General features: G+C 41.7%; 1 protein-coding gene across 1 annotated transcript in view; it reads left to right on the top strand.

Annotated features, from left to right (window-relative positions):
• CFAP221 (cilia and flagella associated protein 221) overlaps window positions 1–20,524 on the top strand; it is a 131,456-nt gene that overhangs the window by 30,499 nt on the left and 80,433 nt on the right. Inside the window, exon 6 of the mRNA XM_036254841.1 lies at window positions 18,792–18,895. Coding sequence (XP_036110734.1) covers window positions 18,792–18,895 — 104 coding nt within the window. The remainder of the gene's footprint in view (window positions 1–18,791; window positions 18,896–20,524) is intronic.

Here is a 20,524-nt window from a genome sequence, read left to right as displayed (position 1 = left end):
GCCGTTGTCTGGGTAGAGCCTCTCTGAGGACTGAACAGCATCAGTACATTTCCACAGGGTCACGAAGTGGACTTGTATATACTCATCAGTTACATCTTATTGTCTGGATTTGCTGCTTATAAATTTTCCTTACTGAGATCAAATTCCACGTGGACATTTGCCAACGACCTATAAACAACCTTGGTGGCTTAAGAGCTAGTGAAATGAATTTTGACAGCTTCTGTAAATAACAAAAAGTTGCATTCCAGTTTCTGTCCCACATCTCTAAATCAAACACTGTGGCATGCAGAGGACTTTCGGCTCTTTCCCTCTGTCAGCTGAAACTGCTGTACAACAAGGTAAACCTAACCACAGGGGCTGGTTGAATTTTGTAATCACTTCATATCTTAGAAAGCATTGTAGATAAAATATAATCTTACCCTTTCTATGTACACAAGTTAATAAGAATATGCTAATGTTAGGTACTGAAATTTTTATCTTTCCACTCCCATATTTCTAGAAAGATTTATGTAAATATATTATGCTCTGTGGTTTCTCCAGTAGTGTCTACCTGACACCAAATAACTGGTTGAAATCTAGAGCAAATCCAGGCAGTTGACCAGTTGTTCTCTCCAGGTGTCATCAACAGATCCTCCTTTATACCAAGCAACTCCATTGACCAGTTGGTTAGGGTGCTATAGACAAGCTGATATGAAAGGTGCCCGGGTCCTCCCCTGGGTTCCCCTTCACCCCCCATTTCTACTCTGGACCTGGTCCCACGGGCAAGGCAGCCACACTGCTCTCACGGCAGGTGGAACCACATGTTCATCTCAGGGCTACAGGTGCTCGGTAGACCGCAGGCCACACTGAGCAGTAACAGAAAAGGTCCCCAGGACTCCATTCAAAGCCAAGATATTTTAGTTTCTGGAACTTTTACATCATTACTTTCAGAATTTACCACAGGATGCTTTTCCTTAAGTGGAGAACCTCATGGCTGATTTTAGAAAGTGTGGGAATAACCAAGGTCAGAATGGGATGTCCAAAGGAAACCAAATTCCATCACTGCCTTGGAGTTAAAGGCATCCAGACCATGGGAGAATGTGAATTTCTAAACTAGCCCTGAGGAGGAATGATTAATGGTAACTGGCCCCAGCATGAGCAACCAGGTCGTGTCTTGCATGGTACCAGTAAGATCCTCTGTGAGGGGCCCAAGAACCATCTGCGACTGGCTTCGAATGAGGGTCAGGACGAGACTGTAAAGTTGATCTCCAGAAGGGTATTTTGAAGCCGTCTCAGAGAATAAATTCACAGTGTTCAGCTCATCAAGGGAAACATGATTCTTACTCACACTAGGGTCTCGTTTTCATATGTCCCAAATTTAAAGTTGATTGGAAGGAACAGCACATTTTATGAAAACATTCTGACAAGGGTGACTTGAACTTGTCAAAAAATTTGTTTTTTTCTTCAGCCCCTACTTGGGTTATCAAGCAATAGTGAACTTGTATTTTAACATTGCTTTGAGCCCTGGCTGGTTTGGCTCAGCGATTAGAGCATTGGCCTGCAGTCCAGAGAGACCCAGGTTTGGTTCCTGCTAAGGGCACGTACCTTGGTTGCGGTTTGTCCCCAGCCTTGATTGGGTCATGCAGGAGGCAGCCAGTCGATGTGTCCCTTTCACGTCTATGTTTCTCTCTCTCTCTTCCTCTCTTTCCCTCCCACTCTGTCTGAACAAAAAATGGAAAAATGTCCTCCAGTGAGGATAAAAAATAAATAAATAAAAATAAATTGCTTTGAAATTTATATTCAGATAAAATATCACTGTCAACTAACAATAGCCTGAATTTTTACTGCATGAAAAATTCTTCTATATTTTGTAGTTAAAATGTCTTTGATTTAATATCCCTTTGCTGACCTAGTATTGATCTAGTTACTCACCCTGACCCCATCTCTTTTTATATGTTTTAGCAGGAAAAGGAAAGTATCCAACCCCTAAACCACAGGGATCTATATTAATAACAACAAATGGGCTTCTGCACTTTCCTCTGCACTTAGTAGAGTGGGTACCAACTTGAAACAGTCAACGAAGAAGTTTCCATGTAACACCTATGTTTTTGTTTTCTTTTTAAATACTTTTCTCACAAAATGTTAAATTCTAGACTTTTGACTTTGGAAGAAAACAATCAAAAGGCTGAAACACCTAAAAAGGGGACAGCCAATATTGACCTTGAAAATTGTAGTACTCAAAAAATAGTGGCAGAGTGAATGGAAGCTACACAGATGATCTCCCAGGACCAAACAGGAATTACAACTAAAATAAAGACAAATCGTCAGAAAAAAGCAACAGAAAAGCAGTGGGACAAAATCTTATAACCAGGGACACTGGTAGGATCTGTGGAGGCAAAAGAGGGTGGTGGGATGGGAGCCCATGGACAGCAGTGGTCTTAGCTGTGAGCAGTGCCCTTGGGGTTAAAATACCAAGTCTGCTCCAAAGTGCAGGGAGCCGGGACAGAACATTGCATTGGCTATAGCCACTTACCTGGGGCTTTAGCAGAGGGAGGGCAGACTGGACTGGAACTCTGTGGGGACACCCAGGATTTAGAGGGCACTCACAGTTTTTGCTGAGTTGTGGCCACAAAGGACGGTGTCCAGCTTGCTCCCTTCCAGAGCTGTAGGGAAAAGCAATAGCCCCTCCCTTGGAGATTCAGCCCCTTCTAGGTGAGGCAAAGAAATACAAATTGAGGCTCATAAACAACCAGCATCTGTCCCACCCTCTGGAACACCAGGGCTACATTCCAAGGCCCTGAGTAACTGAGACTAATAACCTCCAGGCAAAAAGCTAGAGGATAACTGAACCTTTCCTGGGTTTGCAAATCTACCCAGGAAAGTAAGACTTGACAGTGGTGTTTAACATGGGCCCTCCCATGCTCATCCAAACCCAGTAGAGGGAGCCACAAAGGGCAGAATACCAACACCCACAGGGAAAATTTGGCAGGCTCCAAAACCCACTGAGATAACCAAAATGGTGAAACAAAGAAATCTCAAATGAAAGAACAAGAAAACTCTATCAAAGATGAGATAAATGAAATGTACTTAAGCAAGTTATCAGCAGTAGAGTTCAGAGCCATGATCTTGAGGAAGCTCAACAGCATGAGTAAGGACATCAGTACCATGAGTGAAAATATAGAAACATTGAAAACCAATCAAGTGGAAATGAAGAATGACATAGCAGAAATAAAGAACACATTGGAAAGACTAATGAGCAGAGTAGAGGAAGCTGAGGACTGGATCACTGAATTAGAAGTCAGGGTAGGAAAAAAATCAACCAATCAGAAAACCAAAAGGAAAAACCAATAAAAAACTGGAAGACAGCTTAAGAGAATCTTGGGACAACTGGAAACGTAACAATTTTCGCATCATAGGAGTCCCCAAAGAAGAAGAAAATAAGCAAGGGTTAGAGAATATATTTGAAGAAATAGTGACAGAAAACTTTCCTAGTTTGGTGAAGAAATAAGGCATTCATGTTCGAGAGGAACAGAGAACCCCAAGGAAGAAGAACTCAAACAGGCCCACACCAAGACACATAGTAATTGAAATGGCAAAAATTAAAGACAAAGAGAGAATTCTAAAGGCAGCAAGAGATAAGCAACAGATTACCTATGAAGGAAACCCAATAAGGCTCTCAGCTGACTTCTCAACACAAACACTACAGGCCAGAAGGGAGTGGCATGAAGTAATCAAGGTCATGAAAAACAACGATCTGAATCCAAGGCTACTCTATTCAGCAAGGCTATCATTTAAAATACAAGGTCAAATGAAGAGCTTCCCAGACAAAAAAAAAAAGGCTAAGGAAATATATTAGCACCAAACCAGCACTACAAGAAATGTTAAAAGGACTGCTTTAATTAGTAGAAGAAATAGGGAGAAAACTAGAACCACACTAAACAAAAATAGCAATAAATAAGTACATATCAATAATCACTTTAAGTGTTAATGATTTGAATGCTTGGATAAAAAGACACAGAGTAGCTGACTGGATAAGAAAGTATAACTCACATATATGTTGTTTACAAGAGACCCACCTCACACCAAAAGACTCACGTACGTTGAAAGTGAAGGGATGGAAAAAATCTTCCAAGCAAATGGAAAGGAAAAAAAGGTGGGGTACTAATACTCATATCTGATAAATTAGATTTAAAAATGAAGGCCATAACTAAAGACAAAGAAGGCCACTACATAATATTGAAAGGATCTATCCAACAGGAACATATAACCTTGGTAAACATATATGCACCCAATACAGGAGCACCAAAATATATTAAAAATCTTCTAGAGGACTTCAAATGAGAAATCAACAGCAATACAATCATAGCAAGGGACTTCAACATTCCACTGACATCACTGGATAGATCTTCTGGACAAAAAATTAACAAGGAAACACAGACTCTAAATGAAGTGCTAGATCAAATGGATTTAATAGATATCTACAGAGAATTACACTCCAAAACTGCAGAATTCACATTCTTCTCAAGTGCACATGGGACAATCTCAAAGATAGACCACATGTTAGGGCACAAACTAAGTCTCTACAAGTTCAAGAAAATTGAAATCATGTCAAGCATCTCTCAGATCACAATGGCATGAAACTAGAAATCAATTGCAACAAGAACGTGCAAAGACATTTGAAAACATGGGGTCTAAATAGCATGTTAATGAACAATGAATGGGTTACCATGGAGATCAAGGAAGAGATTAAAAACTTACTGGAAACCAATGAAAATGAACACACAACAACACAAAATCTATGAGATGCAGTGAAAGCAGTTATGAGAGTGAAGTTAATAGCACTACAGGCCTACCTCAAGAAACAAGAAAAATTTGTAACTGACTACCTAACCTCACAACGTAAAGAATTAGAAAGCAAACAAAAAGAAAACCCCAGAGCAATTAGAAGAAAGGAAATAGTAAAGATCAAAGCAGAAATAAATGACATGGAGACCAAAAAAACAATTGAAAGAATCAATGAAACAAAGACCTGGTTTTTCGAAAAGATAAACAAGATTGATGGACCATTAGCTAGACTCATCAAGAAACAAAGAGAGAGAACCCAAATACACAAATTATGAAATGAAAGAGGAGAAATAATAACTGACACCACAGAAATACAAAAAATTGTTAACAAATATTATGACCAATTATTTGGCAACAAATTGGACTATCTAAGCGAAATGGAAAAATTTCTAGAAACACATACTCTCCTGAAACTGAACCAGGAAGAGAAAGAAAACTTGAATAGACCAATAAAAATGAAGCAAATTGCCCTGGCCAGTTTTGCTCAGCGGTTAGAGCGTCGGCCTGCGGTCCGGAGAGACCCGGGTTCGGTTCCCGCTAAGGGCACGTACTTCGGTTGCAGTTTGTCCCCGGCCCTGGTTGGTCGTGCGGGTGGCAGCCACTCGATGTGTCCCTTCACGTCGATGTTTCTCTCTCTCTCTCCCTTCCTCTCTCTCCCTCCTACTCTATCTGTACAAAAAATGGAAAAATATCCTCGGGTGAGGATTAAAAAAAAAAGCCCTGGCCGGTTTTGCTCAGTGGTTAGAGCATCAGCCTGCGGTCCGGACAGACCCGGGTTCGGTTCCCGCTAAGGGCATGTACCTCGGTTGCAGTTTGTCCCCGGCCCTGGTTGGTTGTGCGGGTGGCGACCACTCGATGTGTCCCTTTCACATCGATGTTTCTCTCTCTCTCTGTTCCTCTCTCTCCCTCCCACTCTATCTGAACAAAGAATGGAAAAATGTCCTCGGGTGAGGATGATAAAAAAAAAAAAATTTTTAAATGAAGCAAATTGAAGATGTAATCAAGACTCTCCCACCAAAACAAGTTCAGGCCTGGATGGCTTCATGAAGGAGTTTTACCAAGCATTCAAAGAAGAACTAACACCCATTCTCAAATTATTCCAAATAATTCAAGAAGAAGGAAGACTTCCAAACTTGTTTTATGAGGCCAGCATAATTCTAATTCCAAAACCAGAAAAGGATACTACAAAGAAAGAAAACGACAGGTCAATATCCTTGATGAACATAGATGCCAACATCCTGAACAAAATACTAGCAAATTGGATCCAGCAATACATCAAAAAAATTATTCACCATGACCAAGTGGGATTCATCCCAGGGATGCAAGGCTGGTACAATATTCACAAATCAGTAGATGTGATACATCACATAAACAAAATAAAAGGTAAAAATTATATGATCATATCAATAGACGCTGAAAAAGCATTTGACAAAATCTAGCATCCATTTCTGATAAAAACACTCAGCAATTTGGGAATAGAGGAATCATATCTCCACATAATAAAGGCCATATATGAAAGACCTACAGCCAACATCATACTCGATGGACAAAAACTAAAAGCATTTCCCTTAAGAACAGAAAGAAGACAAGAATGCCTACTTTCGCCACTCTTATTTAACATAGTACTGGAAGTCTTAACCACAACAATGAGACATGAAGAAAAAATAAAAGGGATCCAAATTGGAAAGGAGGAAGTGAAACTGTCATTATTTCCTGATGACAAGATATTGAACATAGAAAACCCTAAAGACCTAATAAATGAATTTGGCAAAGTAGCAGGATACAAAATTAATATCAAGAAATTGACAGCATTCTTATACTCTAATGATGAACTCACAGAAAGAGAAACTAAAAAAACAATCCCATTTACCATCACAGCAAAAAAATTAAGATACCTAGGAATAAATTTAACCAAAGAAGTGAAGGACCTATTTGCAGAAAACTACAGGATATTGAAAAAAGAAATAGAGGAAAATATAAAAAAGTGGAAGCACATACCTTGTTCATGGATTGGAAGAATTGACATCATTAAAATGTCCATACTATCCAAAGCAATCTATAGATTCAATGCAATCCCCATCAAAATACCAACGACATACTTCACAGAAATAGAACAAATACTTCAAAAGTTCATATGGAACCAAAAAAGACCCTGAATAGCCACAGCAATCTTGAAAAAGAAGGACAAAGTAGGTGGGATCACAATACCAGATTTCAGGTTATACTCCAAAGCTACTGTAATCAAAACAGCCTGATACTGGCACAAGAACAAGCACATAGATCAATGGAATGGAACAGAGAACCCACAAATGGACCCCAAACATTTTGCTCAATTAATATTTGACAAAGGTAGCAAGAATATACAGTAGTGTAAAGACAGCCTCTTTAATAAACGGTGTTAGGAAAATTGGACAGTTATATGCAAAAAAATGAAACTAGACCATCAACTTACACCATACACAAGAATAAACTCAAAATGGATAAAAGACTTAAATGTGACCCGTGAATCCATAAAAATCCTAGAATAAAATGTAGGCAACAAAATTTCAGATGCAGTAGAATTTTCACTGATACATCACCTAAGGCAACAGAAATAAAGGAGAAAATGAACACATGGGACTACATCAAACTAAAAAGCTTCTGCACAGCAAAAGAAACAACCATCAAAATGGAAAGGGAACTCACTGTATGGGAAAGCATAATTGCCAATGATATATCAGATAAGGGGTTAATTTCCAAAATATATAGAGTGCTCATACAACTCAACAAAAGGAAGACAAAGAACCCAATTAAAAAATGGGCAGAGGAACTAAATAGACACCTCTCCAAACAGGACATGCAAATGGCTAAGAGACATATGCAGAAATGCTTAATATCACTAATCATCAGAGAGATGCAAATTAAAACAACAATGAGGTATCACCTCACACCTGTCAGAATGGCTGCCATCAACAAATCATCAACCAACAAGTGTTGGCGAGGGTGTGGAGAAAAGGGGACTCTAGTACACTGCTGGTGGGAATGCAGACTGGTGCAGCCACTGGTGAAAACACTAAGGTGTTACTTCAAAAAATTAAAAATTGAACTTCCATTTGACCCAGTGATCCCGCTTCTAGGAATATACCCTACGAAGCCTGAAACACCAATCAGGAAGAATATATGTACCCCCATGTTTGTAGCAGCACTATTTACAATAGCTAAGATCTGGAAACAGCCCAAGTGCCCATTAGTAGACGAATGGATAAAAAAGCTGTGGTACATATACACAATGGAGTACTATGCAGCTGTAAGAAAGAAAATCTCTTATCCTTTGAGACGACATGGAGGGACCTGGAGAGTATTATCCTAAGCGAAACAAGCCAAGCAGAAAAAGACAAATATCGCATGATCTCACTTATTTGTGGAATATAATGAAGATAACAGTCTGAAGAACAGGATAGTCCCAGAGACATGGAAGCAGGGTACAGACTGACTATCCCCAGAAGAAGGGGTTGGGGGGAGAGAGAAACCACAGAACTTATATGCATGTATGTACACATGACCAATGGACATGGACAACAAAGCTGGGGACAGGGCAGGGAGGGAAGAGGAGGAGGGTGTAAATGGGGGAAAAAAGAGAAACATCTGTAACAAAAATAAATGGATAGATAGATAAATAAATAAAAATAATAAATAAATAAATAAATAAATAAATAAATAAATAAATAAATAAATAAATAAATAAAATTGTAATACTCTGCTCTTCTCCCTTAAATATTGTGCAAATTTTATTTGGAAAATTGCTCAGCTGGTTTTTGTGAGGTTAAGGGCTGAGAAGTACAAATTCATGATCAGCATCTAGAGCAAATGAAAATGTGTCCGGGGTAGTAATTAAATGTGGAATGTTTTTCTTATTTCATATCTTATAGTCTTTGTATAAATTCTTGGAATGATTCATTACATTCTAAAGCATATACATTTTGCAGCTTCTATGACTAAGCAGTAAGAAACTTTAAAATATTGATTTAAAAAGTAGCTCTGGATTAATTTTCAATTCTAATATTTAAGAATATAACATAAGGAATGTCAGTATTTACCCAAAGCACATGCCTAGAAGAAGCAAAGGCAAAATTGTGGGTGATTTTTGGTCTTGGAGAGACACCTTGCCAGGAGTGGGGAACCTTTTTTCTGCCAAGGGCCATACAAAATTATTAACTTAAAAATTAGCCTGCTATTCCCTGGCCGGTTTGGTTCAGCGGTTAGAGAGCCCAGGGTTCGGTTCCTGCTAAGGGCACGTACCTGGGTTGCAGTTTGTCCCTGTCCCTGGTTGGTCGTGTGGGTGGCAGCCACTCAATGTGTCCCTTTCATGTCGATGTCTCTCTCTCTCTCTTTCTCTCTCTCTCTCTCCCCCCCCCCCCCCCCCCACTCTATCTGAACAAAAAAATGGAAAAATGTCCTCGGGTGAGGATAAAAAAAAAATTAGCCCGCTATATTTGGTCAGGTTCATTTGGTGAGGCGTGTGATGTTAGCTGGTATTGATTTCTTTGGCCTTATACAGCCTTGGGGCGGGCTGTTCCCCACCCCTGCGAGGGGAACTGAAAGTGTTTTCTGGACTCCCCCGCTCCTTCCTTGGTTTATAGGCCGTGGAATCTTACACCGAGTACTGTGCAGGCTGTCCCGTTTGGTCGTTGCTGCTGCTCATTGCCTGTTATCAAGTCCTGACACACACACTCACACACACACACACTGTTAATATGATTTCTAGCATGTGATTATTTAATGCTTGACAAATATTTAGAATAGAGTAACCAGCAACCATTCAACTGCATTGTGACTGTTTTTTCTTAGATAGTTGCTTTCTCTTAGATATGCCCCATATTTCTCACTGAAAAGTCTACCATTTTAAATCCCAAAGTACTTGAATTTAAGTTGCTTTGCTTTAAAAATGTGTTTCCTATTCCACTGCCAAGCGACTTTTTTGTTCTAATAATTGCTGGCGGGGAAGCACGCCCAGGCGGCAGCTGGTGTCCTGCCGGTTTCAGGCCAAACGTCATCACAGGTCGGAGCTACAAGGAAGTCTGATCAAACATAGTTAGCATGTGGTTCCTTCTACCCTCTGGTTTAAAAGAGGAAAAAGCTATCGGTAGCTTTAGTGTATTTTTTTTTTATTAATTTTTTTTTTTGTTACAGATGTTTCTCCTTTTTTACCCCATTGGCATCCCCCTCCCTATCCCCCCCCGCCCCGGCCCCATCCCTGGCTTTGTTGTCCATGTCCATTGGTCATGCATACATGCATATAAGTTCTGTGGTTTATCTCTTCCCATCCCCCACCCCCTCTTCTGAGGGATGTCAGTCTGTGCCCTACTTACATGTTTCTGGGACTACTATATTCCTCAGACTGTTATGTTCATTATATTCCGTATATAAGTGAGATCATGTGGTATTTGTCTTTTTCTGTTTGGCTTATTTCACTTAGGTTAATACTTTCCAAGTCCCTCCATGCTGTCTCAAAGGATAAGAGATCTTTCTTTCTTACAGCTGCATAGTATTCCATTGTGTATATGTACCACTGCTTTTTTATCCATTCGTCTACTGATGGACACTTGGGCTGTTTCCAGATCTTAGCTATTGTAAATAGTGCTGCTATGAACATGGGGGTACATATATTCTTCCTGATTGGTGTTTCAGGCTCCTTAGGGTATATTCCTAGAAGCGGGATCACTGGGTCAAATGGAAGTTCAATTTTTTATTTTTTGAGGAAACACCATATTGTTTTCCATAGTGGCTGTACCAGTCTGCATTCCCACCAGCAGTGTACTAGAGTCCCCTTTTCTCCACACCCTCCTCAGCACTTGTTTGATGATTTGTTGATGGCGGCCATTCTGACAGGTGTGAGGTGATACCTCATTGTTGTTTTAATTTGCATCTCTCTGATGATTAGTGATGTTGAGCATTTCTTCATATGTCTCTTGGCCATTCGTATGTCCTGTTTGGAAGCTTTAGTGTATTCTTATCTTCTCTGAATAAATGCTGTATTTTCCTCAACAAAAATGGAATCAGCCTGCAGGAGGCTTTTCATCTCCTCCCCCTCTAAAGCGGCTTTTCTCCCGACCCGGAGCTCCCTGTCCTCCGGTCCCCAGCCACGGGACCTTCTCTGTTTCAGATGAGCCACCCCTGAATGGCATTCCTTACCCGGCATGTTCCGCAACTCCGATGAGTTGCAAGGTGTTATTTTCTATTAAATGTATGCTTTATATTAATATTTTTACTTTTAAGTGAAGTTCATTTTAAAAGGTATTTTATACTGTGTAATTACACTTATATGAGTTCCCTAGAGTAGTCAAATTCAGAGACAGAAAGTGGAAGGGTGGTTACCAGGGCCTCGGGGGAGGGGAACGGGAAGTCACTGTTTAATGGGGACAGAGTTTCAGTTTTACCGGTGGAACAGCCCTGTGGACGGATGGTGGGGATGGCCACGCCACAGTGTGAACATGCCTATTGCCACTGAAAGGCGCACTTGAAAATAGTTAAAACGGCCCTGGTTGGTTTGGCTCAACGGTTAGAGCATCGGCCTGCGATCCAGAGAGACCTGGGTTCGGTTTCCGCTAAGGGCATGTACCTTGGTTGCAGTTTGTCCCCGGCCCTGGTTGGTTGTGCGGGTGGCAGCCACTCGATGTGTCCCTTTCATGTTGATATTTCTCTCTCTCTCTCTCTCACTTCCTCTTTCTCTCTCCCACTCTATCTGAACAAAAAATGGAAAAGTGTCATCAGGTGAGGATAAAAAAATGGTTAAAATGGTAAACTTTGTTTTATACATTTCACCATAATTTTTAAAAGTGCTTTTGAAATATAAATAGAGTATATATTATCTCTGCAAATGACAGTGTGCATCACCTGGTCACTTGTACCTTTTCCTGAATTCAGTTCCTTTCCAGTCCCAGAGAAATGCCTTAACTTCTTTACCAAGCACACAGAGGTGACTCATTTAGTCCCGCTGGTCCCCTGGTGTTTTCACCAGAATTCCACCTTTTCCTAGACTGCTGGGGCCGGGGCGAGGGTGGCGAGTGGGTGGTTTCACCAACGGGGAGGACTAAGTGAGGTTTGGGAAGGAATGAAACCAAGTGCAAGAAAGGAATCCAGGGCTCGGCCAGCAAGAGACAAACATACGCTTCCATGACTCTGACTCTCACATCGGTCTAAGCGTAGTCTGAATGGAGGGTGATGTGTAATTCACTAGGTGTAAAGAATAACTAAATGCCTGTTATGTGAACATTTCTTTATGTAAATGTATGTATGTTTTTATTTAACTATATCATTAAGGATCGTGAGTCTACTAAGCTTCTGGTTTGAGGCCTCAGGCCCAGTGAGACTGTGTTTTTAAAAATAAGATAAGCAGTCTGGCTGGGTGGCTCAGTTGGCTAGAGCATTGTTCGGTACATCCAAACGGTTGTGGGTTCGATTCCTGGTCAGGGCATGTCCGGGAGGAAACCGATCAGTGCTTCTCTCACACATTGATGTTTCTCTCTCTCTCTCTAAAATAAAAAATATATATAAGGAGCAAATGAAAATTCATAAGGACATAAATTATCTTAGATGAAAGGGCATACATCGAATTTTGAAACATAACTTACCCTCAACTCTATATCTTTTCAAATTGTTGCCCATTTATTTGAGGGTATGGCTTTTCAGGCAACTAATCATTATGTCTGACTTATTTCTGGTTTTGTTGGTCACATTCTGAGCTCAGCAATTTACATCTAAAGCTTAAGGGAAAATTACTGACCAGCCCGTGTGTCCTCCTTTCTGTCTCTGCACACCAGTCCATCAGGGCAGGTTGGTAACATTGAGGAAAGGTCTTGACATTTTATAGACCTTCCTTGCTGATAGACTAATAAAGCTTCTGGAAGCTCAACAAATAAAGCATAGAGATCAGTTTCAGAGCGAATGTCAACAGGGAAGAGGACTGTAGTGCAAACACGGGTCATTGGCTCCTCCTTCACCTTAGAGACCGAGGAGCGTTAACACTGAGCAGTCAGGAGTTTAGCCTCTGGAGACTGGGCTTGAATTTCCACCTTACCTCTTATTAACTGTGTGGCCTTGGACCTCCCTGTAGGTGGGTTTATTTATCCATAATGGGCATAGCGATAGTTCCTACCTCCTAGTGTTAACTGAAATACAAGCACAATAACTGGTATATATTAGGAGCAGAACAACAAACACTTAAAAATTGCCAAATTGCCTGGCCAGTGTGACTCAGTGGATGAGCGTCATCCCGTGGACTGAGAGGTCCCAGTTCAATTCCTGGTCAGGGCACGTGCCGGGTTTTGGGCTCAATCCCCAGTGGGGGGGTGTGTGCAGGAAGCAGCTGATTGATGTTTCTCTCTCACATCAATGCTTCTGTCTATCTCTCTAAAAAAAAAATCAATAAAATATATTTTTTTTAATTGCCAAATCCAGATTATAGCCAGAAATAGGTGAGGTGGTCATTCACTAAAGGAGAAATGAGGGGAGAAAGAGAGAATGCTGTTTGAGTGCATTTTTTTATTGCTCTGTAGCAAACCACCCTAGAAATAGGGGCTTAAAATAACAACAATCATTTCTTTCGCCCGTGGGTCTACCGCTGGGGTGTGGCTCCACCGCTGGGGCGTGGCTCCGTGGAGAAGGCCCCGCTTGGCTCCACGGTGCTCAGCTGGTGCTGCTGACCCGGAGGTGCGAGGTGCACCTCCAGGGCGGTCCGTTCACATGCTGGGCTGAGGGCTGGGAGCCTCGGTCCTCTCCACGTAGGTCTCCCCACGGCTGCCTGGCTGCCTGGGCTTTCTTACAGCCTGCCCACTGCGTGCCAGAGGGAGCACCCCAACAGAAGTGGGAGATGGCAGTTCCTCAGGCTTGGCCTTAAGAAACACCATGGCATCGTTTCCGCTGCATTCTGGCTCCGCAGAGAACCACATTCCAGAGAAGGAGACAGACTTCCCCTCTCGTGGAAGGAATGGCCAGCAGTTTATAGACTGGTTTTAAATCTGCCACAATATGTAGTCCCAAAGCTTTCCCAGACTCATTTTTTCATGTCTTGTGTACATTTGGAAGAGAAAGAATGTCACACAGACACCTCACTGCCATCCACATCTTTGATCTGTGTGTGATTCCTCTACCAGTGAGCTGCTGACAAAAGAAAACTCCTACATTGACATGTCTTAGTCCTTCTGACAGTTTAAATCATCAGTACGTCTCTGTGGGGAGGCTCCCCTTTAACTGCAGGTGTTTCCCTCAAATTTCACACATCCATAAATAGCTAATGGCTAATTTATTGTGCCATCTGAATCCAGCAACTTGTAATATATTAAAATCTGTCATGCTCATAGTGAGTTAACCTGCATTCTCCAAAAAGGACTCAAATTCGATTTATGATAAGAAACCCTGCTCATTACCTCTCTAGACATTGAGATTTTTTAATCAGAGAGGGAATTTAATTTTTATTATCCACAATAAGTTCACAAGGCCATTCATTCTCTCAAAATATCCTTGATTACTTACTTCTTTGACAAACACAATGTTAAATTTTAGGGTAAATGAGAAAATAATATCAGAGTAAGGTCAAAACAAATGTTCTATAATTAACTACGAACTAAAGTGATATCTGACCCTTAGCTAGCATTTATTTAGAGAAGGGACAAAAAAGAAATTTGAATTCATATTAAATTATTTTATAATATTTACTTACTGTAAGGCAAATTTATACTTTCTTCTAATAGGCACAAAATTTGTACTTGATCATAATATAAGTCCAGTTTTGTTTTCTGTTTTTTAATCCAGAGGATATGTTTATTGATTTTAGAGAGAGGAAGGGGGAGAGAGAAACATCAATGTCAGAGAGAAACTTCGATCAGTTGCCTCCTATACATGCCCCAACTGGGGATCGAACCCACAACACAGGCATGTGCTTTGATCAGGAATCGAATCCAAAAATTTTTTGGTGTACAGGGCGATGTTCCAACCAACAGAGATACTAGCGAAGGCTATAAATCTAATATTTTAAAGATTTGGGTTGGGTTTTATTCTAAATAGGGAATCATTCTTTTAAAGTGCTTACTGTACTTTTATACATAGTCTTAGCATAATGGATAAAATGTTTAGTCAATGAAGCAACAAAAGTAAAGTCATGGATACCTCCAAAATTACTAAGTCCTGTTTGCTTCAGGGTTTTAATGAGTGCTTTCCATAAGTTATAGAACTCTGATCGAGGCTTCCGTTTGCTTCGGTGGAATAACAGGCCTAAGACGTGGATATTGATTTCACCTTTCTTCACTGTAGATCAGTTTTAATGGTATTTAACAATGTGAATTTAGATTAGAATTTTTAATTCTTCCCCAAATCTAACAGGGTTCTATTTCTTCAGATATGAAAAACTTCTAAATAAACTAAACTTTATATTTTCACAATTTCCTTTTGACCCAAATTCATCTAGACTGTCCCTGGTTTATAATTGTGGCACCACCCACACCAACTCAGCATCCGTGACACTGAGCAGCAGTGAGGGGAAAGTTCAGTGGTCCCACTGAAACGGGGAGTACTTGAATTACAGTGTCTGCTTCCGAATCCAGTACCTGGACTTTTGTTTCCTTAAGGAATTGTTTTTCCAGACTGGTTAATGCATCATATTGACTTGGTGTAAGCATCGTTAAACGAACACCCTGACACCTTTCCTGTGGGGACTACCAGAGCTCTGGCATTGGATAGAATGTGGTGTATGTGAAAAGCCCCAGTAGTGTTTTGTTGTTGTTTTAGTTCAGGGAAGTGCAAACATGTAGCTTTGAGTGAAGATCCCTGATCAGCAGACTTCACCTGGCTGGGGCAGCTCTGAGCAGACCCCTGGAGTTAGTTACTGACCATGCAGCCCACATGGCTGTGTGAGTCTCCGGCCTCATCTTCAGAGACCGATTCTGGGCAGTTCAACACTTCACATTGACCACTGGCCAAAGCTGCTGACATCTTGAGTGGACATGTAGCTGGTACTGTTAGTTTTATGACCTGGCGCTATAGAGCAGCTGATGCTCAATGGGGCCTGAGTGTCTGTTAGGTGAGCTGCCTTGAAAATGCCATGACCTTGAAAATGTAATGACAGGTGCCCTGTGTTTCAGAATTGAGCATCTCAGAGCGTTAAGATGGACAGGATACTTGCAGTAGAGCCTGAGTTAGGACGGGATTTATGAGTTTGGTTAAAAACTGATGTAGTATTCATCTCACTGTTGGCTGAAGAGAATACTTCATGTGATGATCCTTATCTTGAATTTGTATCAATGAATATAATTGACAAAATATCTAGAACTTACAAATTAACAAGAAAACAAAAATAGAAAAATGGGCAAAGGATATGCACAGGCAATTCATAGATGAGGAAACATAAATGGGTACCTTTGAATAGATGCTCAGCCTCCAAGAAATGGAGATGAAATGAAACGAGACACCATTCCACCCCGTCGGGATGGGAGAAGTTAAAATGTCCAAAAGCCTGCGCAGTGAGAGCAGGGACCAGCGTGCTAGTGGGAGTACCGAGCGGCGCAGGGGCTTGGAGAGCAGCTGGCCATGTCTAGTGAGCTGACAGTTCACTTTCCTGCTGGCCAGCAGCTCCATCTCTGTGATTCCGAGTGGCTCCGGGGCAGCTGCAGACACAAGACCTGTCACTGCCCCCCCGCAGCAGTGCAAGTGCGAGCCTGAATGCACACTGCCCGCTGCGGGCACCACCGAAGGCCCTGGAGCAGGAGCGCCATGAATGCGGTGTGGGCTCGGAGTCCTCGTCACCAGTTCAAAGGAGTGACCAGAATTTCATGTATCATCATGGACAAATCTCAAAAGCATAGTGTTAAGCAAAATTAGTATGTTTTTAACAATTTTTGTTGAAAACAAATAATATAATATTATATACTTTGTGGGTACATACATATGTCATGATATTATAAAAATGCACGAGAATGATAGTGAATAGAGGGTGGGTTACCCTGGGGGGGAGAAAAAGAAGTAGAGGACAAGGGAGGGGTTTCCAGGGGTCCAACTGTTCTGCAGTTTCATTAAAAAGTAAAACATTGAGCCCTGGCCAGTTTGGCTCAGCAGTTAGAGCATCAGCCTGTGGTCCAGAGAGACCCGGGTTCGGTTCCCGCTAAGGGCACGTACCTCAGTTGCAGTTTGTCCCCGGCCCTGGTTGGGTTGTGCGGGTGGCAGCCACTCGATGTGTCCCTTTCATGTCAATGTTTCTCTCTCTCTCTCTCTCTCTCTGTTCTTCTCTCTCCCTCCCACTCTACTAAACAAAAAAATGGAAAAATGTCCTCAGGTGAGGATTAAAAAAAAATGTGGATTCTAATTTCTATTTCTCACCATCTGCTCCATAGCAAGCTACTTGAATAAAAAAAAAAAAGTAAAACATTGAGACTGACAAACCTGAAAGGGAAGGGGGTTGGGGGCAGGAATAGATAAACCAAAGAACTTACATGCATATAAGCATAACCCATGGACACACAACAGTGCCGTGAAGGTGGGGGGTGGGGGGTGGGGGGCGGACAAATGGGGGAAAAGGAGAGACATCTGTAATACTTTCAACAATAACGGTTAAAAAAATAAAACATTGATATCCAAAGTAAAAGATTTGATAGAGCTTGGTAATGGAATTACTTTATTATTCTCTATATTTTTCTTATATTTGAAAGATTTCATAAATTTTTTAAAGTAATTAATTTAAAGCCAAATAAAAATGCTCTTGGCATGATTTTTAAACCACATTTGAATTACACTGACTCCCAGATAACTACTGGAGAAGTGATTCCACTTTGCTCCAGCAAACACGTGCGTGTGTTCAGTCTGTTGAACTCCGGGCTTTGCCAGGCTACTCGGGAGAAGCCAGGGGACTCAGCTCTGCCTTCATGGGACGTGGAGTCTCCCAGGTAGACTGGCACTGGGCAGGCGAGGCTGGATGGGCACTGCCCAGAGGCAGGGTAGGAGCTGGCCTGGCAGCTCTGCTCACACTGGTCTCAACCCCGGTCTCCCCGAAGCAGGAGCTGTGAGGAGAAGGGCAGTTGGCTGGGAGGTCCTCGTCCAACAGGTTGGGGGGGGGGGGCCAACACTGAGCAGGAGGGCGTGATGACCGCGAGGGCGCAGGAGTTCCGAGGCGGAGAAGGGAGGAGCCGCAAAGAAAGAGGAGGTCGGAGGCCTGGCTGAATGACCGAGGAGGAGCTGAGCATGCTGCTACTTAGGTGCCCAGACAACCTGCCCAGCTCCATGCAGGAGCGGCGTGGGCTGGAGGGCTCCGCCACCCGGCAGGGGCCTGATAGGAGAGGACAAGAAGAGACGCTGGGCCCTCTGAGAAATGCTTCCCTTGCGGCAGCTCCCGTGGTGCTGTGAGCGACAACCTCAGGCTTCCCCAGAAGCTGAACTTGTCTTGGGTAGGAGAGCATTTCCGAGTATACAGACCCTCTCCAGGTCCTACAGGGGTTGTTGGACTTCTCACCGCAGAGGGTCTCTAGCACGTGTCTGTCCAACAACCCACAGTGGTGTTTCTTCAACTCGGCTCCTGTGAGGCCTGCTTGTCCCATGGTCCCCAGGTTCCCTTTCCCCTGTGACTGTGATATCAGACCAATCTGAAGTACTTGAGAGGCTGCAGGGACAGAGGTATTTGAGCTGTGGACACTCGGGACAGTTGAGCACTGTTAAATTCCAATTCTGCCACTAACTGGCCATGTCACCTTGGGCAGGACACTTATTTTCTCTTGTGCCTCATCCTCCTCTTCTGAAGTGGGAAGATCAGAGTACTCCCATAGGATTAGAGGTGTTACCGTCTGGGACACGTAGGAGAGCTGGTGCCCAGGATCATCGTATTGGCATTGACTGTTGTCATTGTAGTAGGTGGTTATTGCATAACTTGAGTCTCTAATCTTTGAAACCAAAAGAGCTAGTTATAAAGAAAAGTGATATTTTCTATTGCTCTTTTTCTCTTTTTTTTGCAGCAAAAATTATGTTATTCCTTTGCAGTGCAGCTGTCCTGTAGACTTTGAGTTTCATATTGCTTTGATTCAGTCTCATCAAGCCTTTACTATTAAGCCAATGTCAGGTAAGGAGAGTCAAGATTTCAAGTTTCCAATTTCCTTAGAGTTCTTAGACCAAAGAGGATTTGGAGGGTGGGTCTCAAGTTACCGAAGAGAATAAACCACATTTGAATATGTTGTGTAATAGTAACAGATTTTACATATCTGACATAGTGTAAATTGGAATTGGACACTTGGGATCATTTTATTATGCAGATAATTTATAACGTCCAGGTAAATTTCTTCCAAGATCAAACCTTGAAATCAGAAGCTAATTTACTCTAATTCTAAGTTTTGGCTCTTGGTACCTCCTTGGTTTATAATACATTTTTAAAAATATATTTTATTGATTTTTTTAAGGAGAGAGAGAAACATTGATGTGAGAAAGAAACTTCTATCGGCTGCCTCCTGTATGCCCCATACGGGGGATCGAGCCCACAACCTGGGCATGCGCCTTGACCAGTAATCAAACTGGGACCTCTTAGTCCATGGGCCGATGCTCAATCCACTGAGCCACACCAGCCGGGCACTTCCTTGGTTTTGTATTCACCTTTTAATCTAACGTCAAATAAAATGGGTGTATTATTTTTCCCAAGCTTTCAGAACCTTATTGAGGTTTCTAAAGAATTGTGGCTAGTCTGCCTTTGCCTGCCCCAAAGGACATAGATCCCCATGCCTCTCAGGACTTTGGAAAGGGGATCTCCGCCTGAAGTGTTTTGTGCTCCCCAGCTTCTGTCTCAATGTTTAGGGTTGGGATTTAAATACCTGTCCACAGTGGTCTGCTGTGAACACCAGAGTTTTGTTTTGAATGTCAGGGGATGTATCCATTTGTTTCCTGATCTGTCATAATTGCAAGTGCATATTGTGTCCAAAATGAGGGTTCAAAGCAGAGACTTCAAATCATTTCTAAATTATAAACTGTATATAGATTATGTCCTAGCAAACCAGGAGCCATTCTGGGATTTTTGCAATACAATGTAGCTACTATTTATATTACAAAAAAACAGGACTTAATTCTCTTTCCAGAGAGAAGAATTTTCTTATTTTTAGGCTTTAAAAGGAAGAGAAAAATACATGGTTACCAAAGTTACACTAAACAAAATTTATATTTCTGCTTTTTGCACAGTTGTTGTTCTCACAATAGGCCTTTTGGTAGAACAATAATAGTAACACTTAGCAAGGCACTGTTCTATTCTAAGCTGTGTGTGTGTGTGTGTGTGAGTATGTGTATATACACACACACTCACACACACACACACACACACACGCATTTAATCTGATCCACAACCATGTAAGATCTACAGTTATTATTTCTATTTTATAGACATAGAAATGAGGCACAGGGGGATTAAATAACTTGTACAAGGACACTCAGTAGTAAGTGGTAGAGTGATATTTGAACCTACTCAGTCTGGTTCCAAAGTCTATGTATGCACTGCCTTATAAAGTGCAAAGTGATTTTCACCTTAACTCTAGAGAGGTCATAAAAATTTGACCTACAAGGTAAAATAAGTTAGTTCCTATTATCTTAGTCTGGACTCTACTTAGAGAAGCAGAGATTGTAGAACTGACCACAGTGAACCTCTGGGGTTGTCCCTGAGAGCCACACTCTAAGACAGATCAGATAAGTCCCAGTGCAAGGACATCAGGGTCAA

Source organism: Molossus molossus, unplaced genomic scaffold (genome assembly GCF_014108415.1).
Source record: "Molossus molossus isolate mMolMol1 unplaced genomic scaffold, mMolMol1.p scaffold_m16_p_11, whole genome shotgun sequence".
In the NCBI taxonomy this organism is placed as follows: Eukaryota; Metazoa; Chordata; class Mammalia; order Chiroptera; family Molossidae; genus Molossus; species Molossus molossus.
The sequence above is the reverse complement of the archived record's forward strand: the minus strand, read 5'-3'. Positions and strand labels throughout refer to the sequence as shown.